Genomic DNA, 16,951 nt, shown 5'->3' on the forward strand with positions numbered 1-16,951 from the left:
GAATTGAGTTATAAAGGTTTACCGCAGCTATTGGAGAAAACTGGGGTATTGTTATCAGTATTTGTGATTATCCGGCCAACTCCCAAAATGTCACTTACGTACGTTAGGACTTACGCACTTTAATCTGTCAATACATGTAGGTGTCTTTATTGTCAGTTTATATTAATATACGTACACATCAATGTAATAATATCTCCATATCATGAATATCAAAAGTTTGAGATGACTGAGCTGGCTTACATTGGCTGTGAATTTATGTGCAGATTGGTCCAGACCAGACCTCGCTGTCAGGGCACCCTAGTGTGGTGTTAAATGACCTTATTATCCTCTAGTGTGTTTTGACATTTACATAAGCTAAAAACGAGGAGTTTTATGGATACAACAAAGCAGTGACTTTATACAAGATACCAGCACAATTTTGCAAAGCCCAATTTCCTCCATTATATTCTGCAGAAACACTAACTATGGTATGAAAACATATAGGATACCAATCACCACTGTATTCTTAAGGTTTTCTTTGCTGTCTTCTCTTTCCCTGATGTGCTGCCAGACAGACGCTGGCAAATGCCACCCCTTGTCCTCAGGTGATGAGAGAACCTTTATACACAAACAGTCTTCTAAATGTGAGTGCACCGTAGTGCTTTAGCTAATGTAGTTTAACATGCTGAACATCAGGTAATAATGAATTAGTCAAGCCTGCGATGTTCTCCTGAGTCAGACTGAGCCCACTACAAGCCCATAGGTGGCAGCTGACAAAAAGGCTTTGTTGAGGGTCAATGGTACATTTAAAAAAAAAAAAAAGGTAGAGAGATGGTTATTAATGGGGGGCTAGCAGCAATCAATACCTGAACTACTCACTGGGGGACCTGATTTAATTGGAGGTAATTGTATACCATGCAGAGACACGAGTGAGATTCCAGTAATTGAAAACAATGTTGTTCCATTGGGTAGAGGATTAAATTGAATTGAATGGGAATGAGTCAAGGCAAATGAGTCAAGCAATGGTGATTTCCTTTTCTTTTTCCTGTGAGTTAATGCAAATGCTGAAAAGGTAAATCTACACTGTATAAAATGAAAAAGTTTTTCAGTAAAACTGTTTTATACCTGACACATTTATGTTATACAAATCAGAGGGGAATGTAGAACAAGTAGGCCATGGAGTCATCCCCATTTCCTCAAATGCCAAATGCTCAAGAGAGAAATTCTAATTAATCTCCTACACCTTTACCACTGTGGCCTTTTCATATGTGTCTCTTTTGAAATGGAAAGTAAAACTCCGTAGGATAATGCAGATCAAAACACGTTGCCATTAAGGCCACTTACAGCATGCCTTTGTAACAAATCCAAACAGTTTCCCCCTAAGGGTGCAAACAACATATCACTTATAGTAGTACCAGTGCAGAATTTGCTAACTTAACACGGTGATATAAAATACTAAAGGCTTCTTTAATTATGTTGATGCTTGGGTATACAAGACACATCATAGAGCTGCCATTCATCTTAAGCAGTGGACTGAATGTTAAAATGTGGAGTTCCTGCATAACATGCCTGCTGACATTATATGATGTGGCAAACTATCCATGAATAATTTTTTGTTTTGTTTTTTTGTTGCAGCCATCCCCAGAATCTGGCTGTTTTCCATCATTTGCTAATTGCTTCCAAAGTAATTTGCACTGATGGAATTAATCTTAACAAGCCTAAGAAAAACTCATTGATCCTCTAATATCATCATATTTCATCTTTCTTTTTAAAATGTTAAAAAAAAAAGTACTTTAAATATCATAATCCGTCATGTGTTCAAGAGTTTGATGCTCTTCTTTTTTGTTTATAGTAAATGTGGAGTGACTTTGATCCAAGCAATTCACTTTCCAACTGCAGCCTTCGGCGTGTTATGGAATTCTAATATTCACAGACCACCCTCAGCTTTTCAATATATGCTGTTTCATTCCAAACCATTTGAATATACCTGGGGATAACAAACACCTCACTCTCATATAAAATTAGACAACCTAGTAATGACTAGTAAGGGAGATTTTTTCAGTTTGTAGCCAATCATATTAGGTGAATTACTTTTATCATCATTAACTGTTTATATTAGGCATTTTAGAAAAATGATGTGACATTACAGTGATTAATAAAGTAAGTAATCAAGTTAAGGATTTCTTTTTCACAAAAAGCTATTCACATTGTTTCTTGCAATAGCGCAGGATATGAGTATTCTTCATATTATTACTAAAAGAAGGTTACGGTATGGTAACCCTAGTTCTATAAGCACAGGTGGGGCCTTCTACTGGACTCTATGGGTACTACCTCCTCCAATCACACGCACGCACTTGCCTACTAAAATTGTATTGTGCATGTAGCCGACCAATAGGACGTGTAAACGTATAGTGTCCCCCAGAAACGCACAGGCACGTTAAGGACCATGATGCCATTGTGCAGATCTCTTCGACACTTACCGCACTGAAAAGGGTCGTAGACACTGCCACACACCCGCCCGTGAACAGGCTTGGGAGATCACAAAGCCAGCCAAAGGCATCCATATTTATAGCCTGCACCTGAACAAGTTCCTTACATTCTTAGGAACAAAGGAGGGGTTTTATCTCAATCCAGCTGCACAGTGGTCACCACAAAGCAGCCTGCAGCTGGGGTGAACTGACAGGGCACACAGCTTACTCACCCCCTTAGCTGAGGTGAGAGCTAGCAGCAACGCTGTTTGAGAGATAGCATTTTCAATAATGACTGCTCCAGGGGCTCATAAGTTACAGACCTTGGAGCCTACAGCACAAGTAGCAAGTCCCACTGAAGGGTCGAGATACACGACACCGGTTGCTGTCTTCTCACGCCCTGCAGAAAACGCTTCACGTGGGGTTGGGCGAAGACTGTTTCCAAATCCCTCCACGAGACGAGATAGCTGCCGTGTACACCTTGATGGTTGAGTGCGACCATCAGACCTTGCAGGAGGGAGAGAACAGATCCCACCGAACAGGTAGATCTGTCTCCTTCTCAATGCACCAGCGCTGTAGGCCCAACCACTTAGCTTTGTAGCAAGACGTGGTGAAGCCCTCGCAGCTTGGATGGTCCGTACAACCTCAACCGATAGACCAATTTGTCTCTAGCTCTCGCTTTCAGGAGCAAAACCTGGAGAGGCTGGTCCAACACCAGCATGATGCCTGACTCTTGTGACAGAGCCCCTCAGACCAGAGGTACAGGTCAGGGCTCTGTCACAGTCAGCTGCATCACTTCTGCATACCATCCTGCAGGCCGATGGTCGGGGGCCACCAGAATGATGGACAACCGTTCCCGCCTCACCTAAAGGAAGGAATGAGACGGGGTGGGGGAACGCATAAAGCTGCCCTCCTGGCCATGGCGCGTGGGCAAATGCCTCCATCTCCAGGGGTGGGCTGTCCTATGGCTAGATCAAGTTTGGCAAACAGATCTGCCTACGCTCTCCTGAAGCGAACCCAGATCTACTGAACCATCAGGGTGCAGGGTGCAGTCTCCACAGGGGGCTCCCCTGTTCTCAAAGCCTGGGACATATAGTGCTTTCAGAGACAGCAGGTGTTCTAATGCCCATGTCCATAGGTTCCCTGCCAGTGCCAACAGAGCCGTGGATCTGACTACAAAGCACAAGCTGGAGTGGATTGTTGGGTGGCTATGGGTGGTGTTTGCTCTCCCCTGGCAGGTCCCTCCCCATCTGCCGAGCAGCACCCCCGATGCCACAGGGTGAGGAGAACCTTACAACCACAGGTCCTTTTGCACTGATAGGGGGGAGTGGGTCCTTTCTCCAAGGCATCTATCTGTGTGATGTTTGTGCCTTTCATCCCCATTTCTGTCAACCTGTCTGGCTCAGTGACAAATTAATACATAATTAAATAACAACTACGAAAAAATAAATAAAAAAACTACACACTACCAGTGATTGTAATGGAAGTATTAGATTTTTCATTGATCACTTTATATTGAATACATATACTGTGATACTGTGACAGAGGTACGTTACTCCTGCAAGATATTGCTCATATCCAGGCTTGCTGTATTGTTGGACAATTAAGGTTCTCTGCATAGCTTATCCTGCCATTCATCACAGATTATTGCTTATGGCAAAGCAAATAATGGTGTTATAAGGAATGATAAGAGAGGATTTCCCCTTCCGTTCTTTTATTGTGGTGTTCATTATTGGCACCTGGCTCCTACACTGAAACTCGGCTAAGCTTGGCCGTGGTACTTCAGCTGGTTCAGGTACTACAATTTGGTAATTTGTCTAATGACAATGTTGTGTAAATCAACAGCTTTAGCGGATCAAACACACAGTACCAGCATCTGTCTTTCAGCGTTGACCATGCAGGGCAATTAACATATGAAAGTAAATGATAGCTAGCAGATAATACGTCTGCAGGATTTGACGAGGCAGGTTTTTATAGTTTATTGTTTTGTGTGTATTGTTTGGCATATTGACAGTGCCTCTATACATTTCTAATCTGTGTAAATACAGCCATGAGATTGCATTGACTGTAAAACTAATACGTATCTATACAAATCTCAATTAAACTGTCATAACAATTATACACATCATAAAACATACACAAAAAATAAAACAATGATACATTCATAAGTAATAAGTCAACAACTACATTTTTAGCTAGAAGATACAACATATTTATAGGCCTACATTTAGTTGCCCCACATCAGAGCCACACATAAAAAGAATTATCACTATCATTCATGATAGGAAAGGTAACCTTGGCTCATGTAGCACTTAGATATAACTGGTGCCACAAAAACTTTTTATAAAAATTTTTTTTTCATCATTGTCCTTGCTTGTGGCTTTTTTTAAAAGCAGGCACACATTGCTGACTATCTTCTCTATTATATTATTGAAGCTTGTATATTAACAGCTGTGGTATCTGGTTATGCTGCAGCTTTGCCAAAGTGAACACCGTCATCCAGTAATGTATGATGAACGAATGTGTAATTTAAATAAACATTATACTTTACTGATGACATTTTCACTTGCCTGACACCATATCTATCATCACAGTGTGATGCCATCTTGCACAGTATGTGTCAGTGGGTCAGTAAGCAGAATTTTGCTGATCTTGGAAGAGATGGGAGGTAAACAATGAGTGTGCTCATCCAGTACTATACTTACTTCGGGCCTCTAATCTGCTTTAAAGCCATGTGGAATTACAGCTACAGGGACTGGAGTCATCACAGCGCAATCCCACATGTTTCAGCTTTACTTGGAAATCATCCTGACTGACTGATAGATTTAAACCTATTTAACCTGTTTCCACAGCTTCAGCTGAACTGAGCTCAGCTCCATTCACCCTTTCATTTATCCCATTTCATATCAGGTGTACGACACGGGGTTGTAAACTTTAATTAAAATTCCTGCTTTGTTCTCTTAAGTTTCACCAAACAGCTAAATTGCTGCAAAGTGACTGGTTAATAGCAGTTGAGATGGAAACTTCCTGTGAAGAGCTTGTGCTTTTTAAGCAGCTGTACTGATTTTGTAATTAATCATGATGGCACACAAGTAATGACACTAAACCTCAGAAAGATGAAAGGTCCATTACAATAACAAAAGGCAGGGTGAAGAGAAGATATACTCATACAGTACAGTGGGTAAAACATATACAAGGTGTTGATGTGATATACCACACAGCACAGTACATTAGGGTATAATTACTTGAAACATACCCTTTAAGTCAGTGCCATTTTTATCCTGCAACTACTGCAGCTCCAAAACACTGATATTTTGAGGTTTTCTGAGAGCAATAACAATACTCTTCCACTTCTACTGCCATTGCCTATAGGTAGCCAGAGGCTGTGAGAGATTGCTGAGTAGTTTAAATATGCACTTAGAGCCAGTCTGGCCTGCCCAACAAAAGCCTAGGTAAAAGGGGAAATGGAGTGGAATTGCTTTTAGGGTGAAGTACTGCTTTAATATTCAGTTATATCAAACAACATATTGGGTCTGGGTTTCCTGGTTGAGTTATTCACAAAAAAAACCCAAAACATGTTGAAAACACATAATGAAGAGCTCAGAGTGCCCTGGTATGTTTTCTGAGGATGCATCAGCAAACATCAAACTACAGGCTGAAAGTATATCTGGTTGGGACCCTTTGAAAGAGGTCCAGACAGCCCACTGAACTGTATTGGACTGTGAGTTTCAGATGAAAACATCAGAACTCTGTTCATCTGCCACGTCAAAAGACTTCACACTGTCTCTGCAGGCCATTATTCAGATCCTACTCACAGAGATGAAAGCCTCTGGAACTTGTGATGACTCAGAGCCATTCCAAAAGACTTCATGAAACTTTGCAGAATTGGCAAAATATCAACCAAAACCCATGTCCCTGTGCTCCCGAAGCTTTCCTCCTCACCTCTGCTCTGTCCCAAGCCAAAATAGGGACAAGACGATAATGACCCAACTGGCAGCCACTCAGCTCTCCCACTGTAGCATCATGAGTGAAAATGAAATTGATTTGAAAATCCTGCGTCGGCCCAGGCTGGAACAGAAGGGATTATTGTGCTGATTGTACTAATACTGTGTCCCTGCCTCCCCCCTCCCTCCCACTTTAATTCTACCCATCGTCTCTCGTCTCTCTGTTTGTGTCTCTCTTTCTTCATGAAGGCTCTTTGGCCATCATAGTTCCCTTTTACAATTCTTTCCTTTAGCATCCTCATAAAGAAGTTTCCTCTTTTTTCTTGCTCTTTCTCTCATCTGACTTCATGTTCACTCTGAACCAGGTTAAGACAGCACAGCTGGACAATTCAATGCTGGCAGAGAGAAAGAAAGAGAGGGGGAGAGAGCGATGAAGAGATAGAGAGATGCCTAGGGAGGCTCTAAACTGTAAAAAAAATAAAAAATAAAAAAAAAGGCACTCAGATCTGATGAGCTGTAGAGAGAAATATAGAGCCCCCCTGGGGGCTGGACATCCCAAATTATGTTGCACTGTTGCCCTCTGCCCGGAAATCCAGAAATTGATCTGTTTTTCTCCCTCCACTTGGAATACAGCCTGGACTGTATTGCCCACAGTTTCCACATACCAAAGCTTTGTACTGTCTGTGAAAATGAATATCTGCACTGTGTCTTTGTCATAACATAATGTGACAGCAAGAAATGTTGATTACAGGTCAGTTCAGTGGAATGGTGTTAAAAGCTATACACACATCTACGTGGGCATGTTATCACGTAGACTTAAGTGTGTGAGTACAGGTAAGCTCTCATGGAATCCTCACAAACTCTGGTCAACAAAGGCTCAGGACAACGTGTTACTGTGGCACCAGCTGCCACCTTGATCAAGCTCTCTTTGTAAAAATATAAAACTGCTTGTACCTAATTATCATTACATCAGACACTCAATTTTTTTTTTTTCTCCCAATGTTTTTTTTTTCCTGTTTTTGTTTGATATACGTATATATGTATTTAGGAAAGTGAAGCACTCTGCACTGTGATTTTGCAAAGAATTAAAAAATTCTCACATGGCAACTACAATATGATTAAGGTTAGGTAATCATCAATAATTGTTGATCTGTAAAGAGAGCAGCATGGAGTCAGTCATGGTCATCCACAGTCTTGGTCTTGACACCTTTACTCTAACCACTAGGGCTGAACGATTTTGGAAAATAATCTAATTGCGATTTAATATGCAATTAATTTTTAAGCTCTTTACCTTCTATGTTATTCAAAATGGACAAGCAGTAAATCAGTATATACTTTGACTAACACAATATTAGATAGATTATGATGATTCAGGTAGAATTATTATTATGAGCAATGGTAGAGAAGATATATCAAATTATAATAATATGAGAAAGATAATTTGGGTCAAGTCAAGAAAAGCTAACTCACCACAGTGTAATACAGTAAGCGCTCAATGCAAAACCCACATTTCAACCACCAATTAATGAGTCCTTATCTCAGCTATAATCTCCTAGGAGTCCATCTTTCTGTATCCCAGTAAGCAAACGAAAAATACTCAGTTTGAGGTTCAATTCAAAAGCCAACGAATATAAAACCAAGTGTTGCCTCTCGTGTTTAATAGACATGCTTAGTAATTCTCCGACAACACCGGAGTCCCCCTCCTCCCCCACAGCCTGCGATGCAGCTGAGCAGTGCACTGGCTGTAACCAGGCTGTAACCGGGACATACTGGGCCTCTTTCGGTCTTGTGAGTTTGGTTTGAAATGCTGTTTCACAGATATTTCCTGAGCTGACTGGTGGCTGTGTGTGTGACGCAGGCGCCAATCGCCATAATAGGCTTACCTTACTACACGTGTCTTTCTGTTGTGCATTTTTTCAGTCCGTCAAAGCGGTGGATGGCCCAACGATTTCACCCACCACTAAGTTACCCGCGGGTGGCGGTTTATGTAGTTTATGTAGTGTCAGCTTCTGTAAAGCTTAAAGCTTGATTTATACTCCTGCATAGGGTCCACGTGCCTAGCCAGGCATTTATACTTGTGCGTCCGAGTGTCCGTCAATCTGCAATTACACCTCCTAACGCTAGTCGGCGGTAGCGCCACAGCTTCCACTGTGCTGACTTTTGCCGGCCGAGCAGGCTAACTTCTGGTTTAGCGCTCCGCTAACGTGAATGGGGGTAAAATTGTAAACATGCTGGTGGTGTAGCCTTTTCAAATGTTATCGACCGAATGGATCACATTCTGATAGCGAAACGAGTCATTTTGCTCGGGCTGTGACGGTCAAATATATTGATCCACTGTGTTACAGCTGCCGTTTTGGCCGATAGTAACAGTTACTTCAAAGCACGGGGCACGTCCGGTCAGCTCGGAGGCTTTGCGAGGCTACTCAGCCGACCAATCACAGAGCTTACGGTCCGCGTCGACTCGACACGTCAGGCTATGCCGTAGGTGACGGCGTAGGGTAGGGGGCTACGCAGAGGCTACACGTCGATTTGACACAGAAGTGAACTTAAAGAGGTGGTATTATGCTTTTTGGCTTTTTGGCTCTCCTTTATTGAGTTATATATCTTTTTTGTGCATGTAACAGGTTTGCAAAGTGAAAAGTCCAGCCCAAAGGGAGTTGTCACAATGAAAACACGTCATAAAGCTTGCCAAGCGGCTAGCGGGGTCAAGCACGCCCGCCCTCAAACCAAGCTAGTCAGAGTGGAGGCCCTTTGGCTCGACTTTCCTTTGTTTGGTTTTCCATTGTAGAAATGTTGCACCTGTACCTGCTTCGAGGTACTTTTTTTCGTATCACCTCACCTCCTTCAAGGTTCCAAGCGAGCTGAGGGATACTAAAATGTAACGTGAAAACACGACAGACTGCTGATTGGTGAGAGACAATATTTACTATTCACTGCATCATCATTGCTGCACCAGACAGAGGCCAGCAACAGAAAGTTTTATATTTTATATTTTACAGTTTTCATATGGAATTTCATCACTAAATCCACTTCTGAGAAGTTTTGAGGTGAGAAATCAACTGTGTAGATTTTGAATATTGACAGTTTTACGAGAAGTGATGGTGGAACAAAAATGTGCTTGAATATTTTCGGAGTTGAGGAGCTCCGCAAGTGGCTGCGGGGGAAGCCTGTGACAACCCGAGGGAGGAGAGTGTGAGGCCGGCCAGCCGCCCGCTCACAGAGCCCTCTGCTCCCGCCGTCACACAGACCACTGCAGCAACAACGGCAGAGGAAAACACAACTGGAAGGTTTTCATACCGCTTATCTGTCTTTACATTCTGAGTAATGTTGAAACGTTTTAACTTAAAAAAGAGAAAGCTGTGTGGATCGCTGGTGTGTGTGTCGCATTGAACATTACGTCGCGGCAGTTGTGTGTGACGTCACTATGACGACAAGCTATGTACTATCTCTGGGTACTGTCTGCAATGGAAAACGGAGCAGGGCCGAGTAGAGTCGAGTCTATCGATTTGCGCTATGGTAGCATTTTTCGGCAAGGCAGCAACTCCGACTCTGTTTGGGCCTGGAAATTCACAATCACAACCTGTAAGTATGCTTTATTGGTTGTGAATTATATTTAAAATAAAAACGGCAATGTAACTTCACAGACTGTTCAAGTGCGGAGTTGTTGTAAACGTTGGCTAACACAGCTAAAGTTATAACTATAATAACACCCGATGTGAAAGCTACTGAGCAAACGTTCAAATTGTTTGGCCAATTTTTATGTAAAATTGAGTTGCAATATGGTGATTTTTGTAGTGGCAACAAGAAGGCAAGGTACAGTGTAACGTGCAGACGAAGCATCAACTTCGCCTGCAGACTGCTTTCCGCTTGGGTGTCATGTGACCAGAGTGTAAGCCTTTGCGATTAGAAAATCTAATTTTATTACATTGCGATAATATCGCTAATGCAATTAATCGTTCATCCCTACTAACTACATACAGTAACGGCCAAATGACTTCCTGCATTGTTATTGGATATTATATTAGACTTCAATTGTGCGCTGGCAAATTGTCCTATAACTAATTCCTGGAGATACTTGCCGAGTATTGTTCTGTACTGTACACTCACATGCAATAGATGAATAGTTTAGTACAACCCTATGGAGGCCTAAAGGGTCTAGCACACTGTACATTCTTTAGCTAAAACGGACTAATAATTTTATGTAAATTCCATTCAGTAAAGCTTTTCCAAAGCAGGCATATAATTAGGTCTTTGAGAAAGAACAAAAAATATCCTCTGTCTCTGCTTGGTTTCGGGTCTCTAATTTTGCATTACCAGGTCAGGTCTAAAAGGCATGGATACAGGCCGGGGATTTTGGTCTTGCTTTTAGGCCTGTACAGCACTCTATAAACTATAATACTAAAATATAATCATATCTTAATAATTGCCACAGAGTGCCACCGGGTGTCAGAGCTGCCAGAGGGTGCCTGTGGCTGTTAGAGGGTGCCACTAGCTGCCACTGCCACTGGGAGGATCTTGCTTTCTCTCCATATCCTGTCATTATCACTGTAACTATAATTGGAAAATATCCTTTTTAATATACATAAAAAACAGCATGATTCAGTTTGGTTTACAGTTTTTGCAAATAGTGATGAAATTCACCCAGTTTGTCAAACACCAGCCATAACACGACGCAGACAGAGTCAGTGGACTTTCTGAGTAAAGGGTACCTTGACAAAGGCATCGATACTTCCAGAGATGACAGAGATGTCCGGTGGAAATAAATGAATAGCTTCCCTCACAGTGGGATTTGCTGGTAATGTTAGTAAATTTTCAACATCTGGAAGGTCTTTGTGACTGGCGACCTGTCCAGGGTGTACCCCACCTTTCGCCCGATGTCAGCTGGGATTGGCTCCAGCCCCCCGCGACACTGTACGCAGGATAAGCGGTTGACGATGGATGGATGGATGGATGGATGGATGGATGGAAGGTCTTTGTTTCCATGTTGGAAAAGTGCAGTTCTTTTGAGTGTGGCTGATGCACAATGAAGCACTCAAAGATGCATCAGGGTTCAGTAGGTGAGGTTTTAATAATGCAGATGAAAGTAACTGTATTCATTGTTCTCACATTGTGAATTGTATTGGAATTAGACTAACATCATGTCTTGCAGGTGCAGAGCCTCTAGCAGATTTCACATACATATTATCTGGCTGACTCTGACTCAAATTAAATGCAGAGTTCTGGGGTAGGTTTGATGAAGATCCTCTGGGGCAAAGCACAAGTGCAGAATCATCTTCCCTGAAAGTAACAAGTCAGGCAGAGTGTATTGTCAAAGTGCAGATAATTGACCCAGAGGAGAGCAATCAAAGAGACTGTCATTAATGCTTTAATAAGCAATTGTCAATTACAAGGGCTTTGCCTGACATTGCAACGTTCCCCTTAAGGCCCCTGCATAGTGAGGGACTCCAAAAAAAAAGCAATTAAAAAGTAAACTATTGTGAAACAGAAATGGCTTGAACATACAAGAAGAAAGTTTAATTTTGTTTTCTGCAAATTCATATTGTGACTTGCCGAGGAGGAGAAGAGCTTGATTTCACTTGTTGGCATCATCCTAGTAAAAAACAGGCTAAGTCACCATGGAAGGGGGTTCTGAAATACAGGGTGTTTTTCAGTGACCTAAATCTTATAGGTCTGAAACCAGACTGTTGGAACACAGGCCTAGATTTAATATGCTGGGACTTATGTTCATGCTTTCCAGGGGCAAATGTCACTTCAAGCAGATACAAATTTTCAAAAATACCCCCCTTTAGAGCAGGAAGACAGCTTGGGGACAAATGTTAGACCCAGATAGTCAGTAATCTTCGAACTCAACACAGAGCCACCGGATCTTAAAAATAGTAGATAACTCTGCAGCACGCTTAGGCCTACATGGTTACTTCTGAGTAAAGCATGTTACGCAAGACCAACTAGAGATCTAGGTTAAATCTAGAAGAAACTATTACAAAACCTCACCAATAGTTACTAGAGTTCAATCCCATCAGATGAGCTTTAAATCACTTGGTGTGAAAATGTTTATCTAAGACAGTGCAACATAGTGACACAGTTTTCAGAAGAATAATCTCTTTCAGATTAACCCCTTGATGGCCTTCTTAGGCAAAAGGGTTCAAAGGTTAAAAGAAGCTAAACTTACACATCTGATGCTGACTTAAAGCAGAACAGGCTAACAGGCTGCCATAGGATTTCAGTTTTGTAAGACTGAAGACAAGCGAGTCAAAATCAATTTAGATTCACTGCTGCTCCCTATAGGCTCCAACAGTTGGTGGAGATATGTGTCAATATTTAGTTTATGTTCACTTTTGATGGAGTCTGAGGGAAAATTAGATTCTGTGAACAAAGCGTTGCGTGAAAACATGCTGAAAGGAATCGGCTATGTTATGTGTGCCTGTCACAACAAAGCACTGGCCTATATTTGAATGAATCTTACAATTCATTCTATCATTAATTCAGCTTGATATAAAGCTTGAGTAGTTACGCTATGATCTGTAATGCATCCCGCTCCTTTAAATGTTTTTTTTTTTTTTTTTTTAGAATAAACCATGCAAGACTGAAGCAATGCAATAAATACTCTGATGATATAAATTAATCCATGGCCATTATAAAGCTTAAATACGCACCTCTGACACAGGCTTTCACATAGTGCTGCCAATGTAAAAGTTTTAAGCATGAAGGGAAATGCTTAGTTTGCTTATGTATTCAGCATGACACACTTGTGGGCCCCTGGTAAAAATAAATTTCCTTTCTCATTTCAGTAGCAGGGCCTGCTGCTGTGTGTTCGGTCACAGCAGTTGTTCAGCCACATACTGTTTCTCTACTCCAGCATCTCTCCTCTTGTGCCATGAATGTCACGACTGCAGCCACAGGCTCCACTAAAGGAGCACGAGCCTTATGACGCCCCCAGGGCACCAATATCCCTTTAGCCTTCACAAAACCTAGCTTATGGAATCAGATACACTATGTAGCTCGACAAATTACTAGCCGATGGCCTCCCACCCCTGCTCAAAGTTCTCACATTTTAGCTCTCATGTTTTTTTTCTCCCCACCCCCTGCAATCCGATTTGTCAGGTGGAAACTGGGTGTGAAAAATGGTTGTGTTTTTCAATGGAGCCACAGGGATCTAGGATGCAGTTTATCGTTGCGTGACTGACAATAAATAAGACTGATCACTAATGCCAACAAGATACACTATAAACATCAAATTAATTAAGATACTCACTGAGTGATTACCAAGGAAAATTATTCAAAGATTGTTTATCTGAGATAATGGTAAAATAGTGGACTTACAATGAAAGTGTTTTCTTGGAAAAGAGAATCCAATTTGGCTCTGGCTGAGTGCTAAGCCTGCCTTTACCTTTAAAGGAAACAGGACTGACTGGGTGACTAAACCGCTGAATATAGCAAAGACAAAGTCAATTGGATTTGGAAAGTGAAACAAATAGTTGTGACCCGTGGTGAGTTCAGCAGTAACTGAGTCCACTGACTAATTTGATCAGCAGATACCTGAATGGATGGCACCTGGTTGCGAGAGAGGGATTTATTCATTGTGTGCATGCACACCTATGTGAGCAAGCCCAGGGCACATTTGAGGAAATGTGTCTGTGTGTCTGTTTGAGTGTCTGCTGGCTTTTTGTCAGGCTGTGTGTCTATGCTATAAGTGCTTTCTATATTCTCACACTCATTAGGCAATACTGGGTGGTGGTACTGTAAATACACCATGAACCTCCACAGAGGACAGAGTGAGGGAGGGAGAGAGAGAAAAAATCAATGTGATTGAGTGTTCTGTGTGCAGCCTATTATACCCCTGGAACTCCCCACAGTAGGCTACCATTTCCATAAGGGGGCACCTTATTTACAAACACCAACCAAATGTAAATCCCCTTGCATCTATAGCCTGCCACAAACACATGGCATGATCACGTGACCATTGACATCTGCCCAGCAGCATCACAATACCACAGAGTTGACAGCTTGCATTGTCTAGTAAGTGATTAAGTTGTAGCTAGGCTATTGTGGACACAAACTGACTCCATATTACATAAAAAACTGGATTAGGAGAGTGGAGCTTTGTATTCATGGGGCTGCGAACAGGGATGTACAGATGTACAGTAAGGGAGTTTGAATTAGGTAAATGAACGTCTTTTTGAGGCTGCTGGTACTTTATGTAGCTACGTGTCCCCTACAGGCAGCAGTTAATCTTCACTAAACATCCTACAGTAATTCATTAAATCCAACCAAAACTGAACGCTTCTCTGTCGCCTCGCATCATCCTCTTATGTTCGTCTAGAATTATTAATCCGCACTGAAACAGCGTCTCCGGACACCGTGACGCACTTGGTTGTATCAAGAGCTTTTTGGCTGAAGTAAAACAGGAGCTTCGGCGCTCTGTGCGTCATGTAAGTGAACGTGAAACTATACGTAATTCTTTATAGGGGATGCTAATTATCGAGCACGACACTGCTACGATGCGAAAGACCAGTCCCAACAGGATATTTTCTATTTTAGACATATCCTCAGGGCTGGTTGGTGGGATAAAAGTTGGAAACCTAAGCAAATCAACTCTCATCCGAACACTTCCCATCTCCGTTTACTTCTTTGTGGAAAACAGAAATTGACATAAGAGCAGCGATGAAAAAAACAACAAACTAACGCAGTACATAAAATGATCACATGTGTTACTGCGATCTGTAGCTTGCAGATGCATGCTGCTCGCGGGGAGGATGCTGCTGTGCATCCGGAGGCAGACGGGAGGAGAGGAAAGTTGGAAGATGACTCTTACCTTATAATCGCTGTGTCGCCCTGGCGGATGGTGATGTTGTCGGTGGCCCGCTGCATATCCACGCTCCGGACGGGGAATCCTGTGGGGATAAGACATAGCAGTCTGAAAAAAGAAGCCTGCAATTGCCTCCAACACGATTTGCGTCCGACTTGCATTTTAAAGCACAGGGGCGCGCTTTTCGGGAGCTATAGATCCAAGGGTAAAAAAAAAACGGGGGAAGAAGTAGTTGTCCAGACTTCTCAGAAAACGCTGAATGCCTTTAGGTCCAAAGCAGTCCGGAAAAGGATGAGTGACACGGGTTTCCTAAAATACTTTTTAGGTGCGGGATCCTTGCTCTATAGTCCACTGATGCGTAATGCTCTCCGCGTAAAGGGACGGCACAGCCAGCAACGGCAATGGAGAGAGGCTGGATTCTGTTCAGTCTGGGAAGATCCCCCCGCCCCTCTCTCTCAGATTATCCAGCCGCCTGGCTGTGATGCTCCCCTTACTGGTTGTCAGGACAACAGCACCACCTGAGGTCCCTTTCAGTGAGACACAGCTGAGTGAGGACTGAAGAACAGGGGCAAAATAAGTGAAACAAAAAGAGATGAGGAGACAACTATTTGCACTAAATGCAAAACAACAGAAAACTACCCATCCTGACCAGGTCACAGGTGATAATCTTTACACAACTGTGAGCTCTTAACTCCCTGGATACAAAGCCATGCACAAAGACGCATTCTCAGTGGGGTCACTACAGTATCACCTTATCACTCTTCAAACAAACTGCATGCTCACAGGTATCCAGTTATCTAGAGCAGTGGTTCTCAATCACTTTCATGCCAAACAGATTTGCAATGGACCATGAACCCTCCAGTCGATAAGAGCTTCTGTAGTTAATTATGATTTAGTGTGGGAAATTGCATAATGTCACTGTGGTATCTACATGAAATATTCTATTATATTCTGACCACGTTACGTTCTCCTCTTTTATAGAGGAATGTACTAAAAAGACAGGAAAAACAGGTCCAAGAGCGCAAACTATTGACCATGACCAGGGCAACGCTTAGCTGTGAATAGCTTAACCAGGTGTAATCACCTCTTGTCTAGACTGGCAGGACTGCCATGAGGCTGTAGCTCGGGAGGTAATTACATCTTTCAACCTAAGCAAGGACACAAGTTTTGAAGGTGCACACCTTCCAATTCAACTGAAGTGTGAATGCGAAATGAGCTTCTAATTTCACCACTTGCCAATCAAGCACCAGTCTAATAGGCCATGATCTAATGCTCATTCAACGATGGGCTTAATGAACTGCAGAGTAACAATTTAGGCAGTGCATTTAGCATTTTATTTAATTCAGAAAATACATTAATACTAATGTGAATTGTTGTCATTCATTGCACGGTGGTGTCTCTGGGGGTATTTGGTTAATAATTTAGAATTAGACACGCAGTATTTAATTCTAGGACTCGATGGATATAAGTGCTAGACATGGTAAACATACCATATATGACTTGAATCCCCCACCTCCCCCTTATCTCTAAATATAATGCAATTGTTCTGGTGCACATACAACAGGGACTAGACTAATCCTGTTCCAAGCACCAGCAGTCTGATTGAACGACAGTGAGGCGGTGTGGTTAAGCCTTATTTCCAGCATCAGCAGATTTTAAGCACCAGATCAGACGCTTTTACAGTTGCCCCTCCAGCAGCTGTAGCCTACTGTGAACATGTAGGCTTTACAGCTAGATTAGTGGAAATGGAAGTG

General features: G+C 42.2%; 1 protein-coding gene across 1 annotated transcript in view; it reads right to left on the minus strand.

Moving 5' to 3' along the window:
- The window catches only part of LOC119883371 (limbic system associated membrane protein), a 214,888-nt gene extending 199,262 nt beyond the window's left edge, over positions 1-15,626 (minus strand). The window contains exon 1 of the mRNA XM_038693995.1: positions 15,204-15,626. Coding sequence (XP_038549923.1) covers positions 15,204-15,358 — 155 coding nt within the window. The 5' untranslated portion in view covers positions 15,359-15,626. The remainder of the gene's footprint in view (positions 1-15,203) is intronic.
- Positions 15,627-16,951: the final 1,325 nt, after the last annotated feature.

The sequence above is a fragment of the Micropterus salmoides genome, unplaced genomic scaffold (genome assembly GCF_014851395.1).
Source record: "Micropterus salmoides isolate LMB-PRFRI ecotype aquatic unplaced genomic scaffold, ASM1485139v1 Ms_hic_scaffold_3, whole genome shotgun sequence".
Classification (NCBI taxonomy): Eukaryota; Metazoa; Chordata; class Actinopteri; order Centrarchiformes; family Centrarchidae; genus Micropterus; species Micropterus salmoides.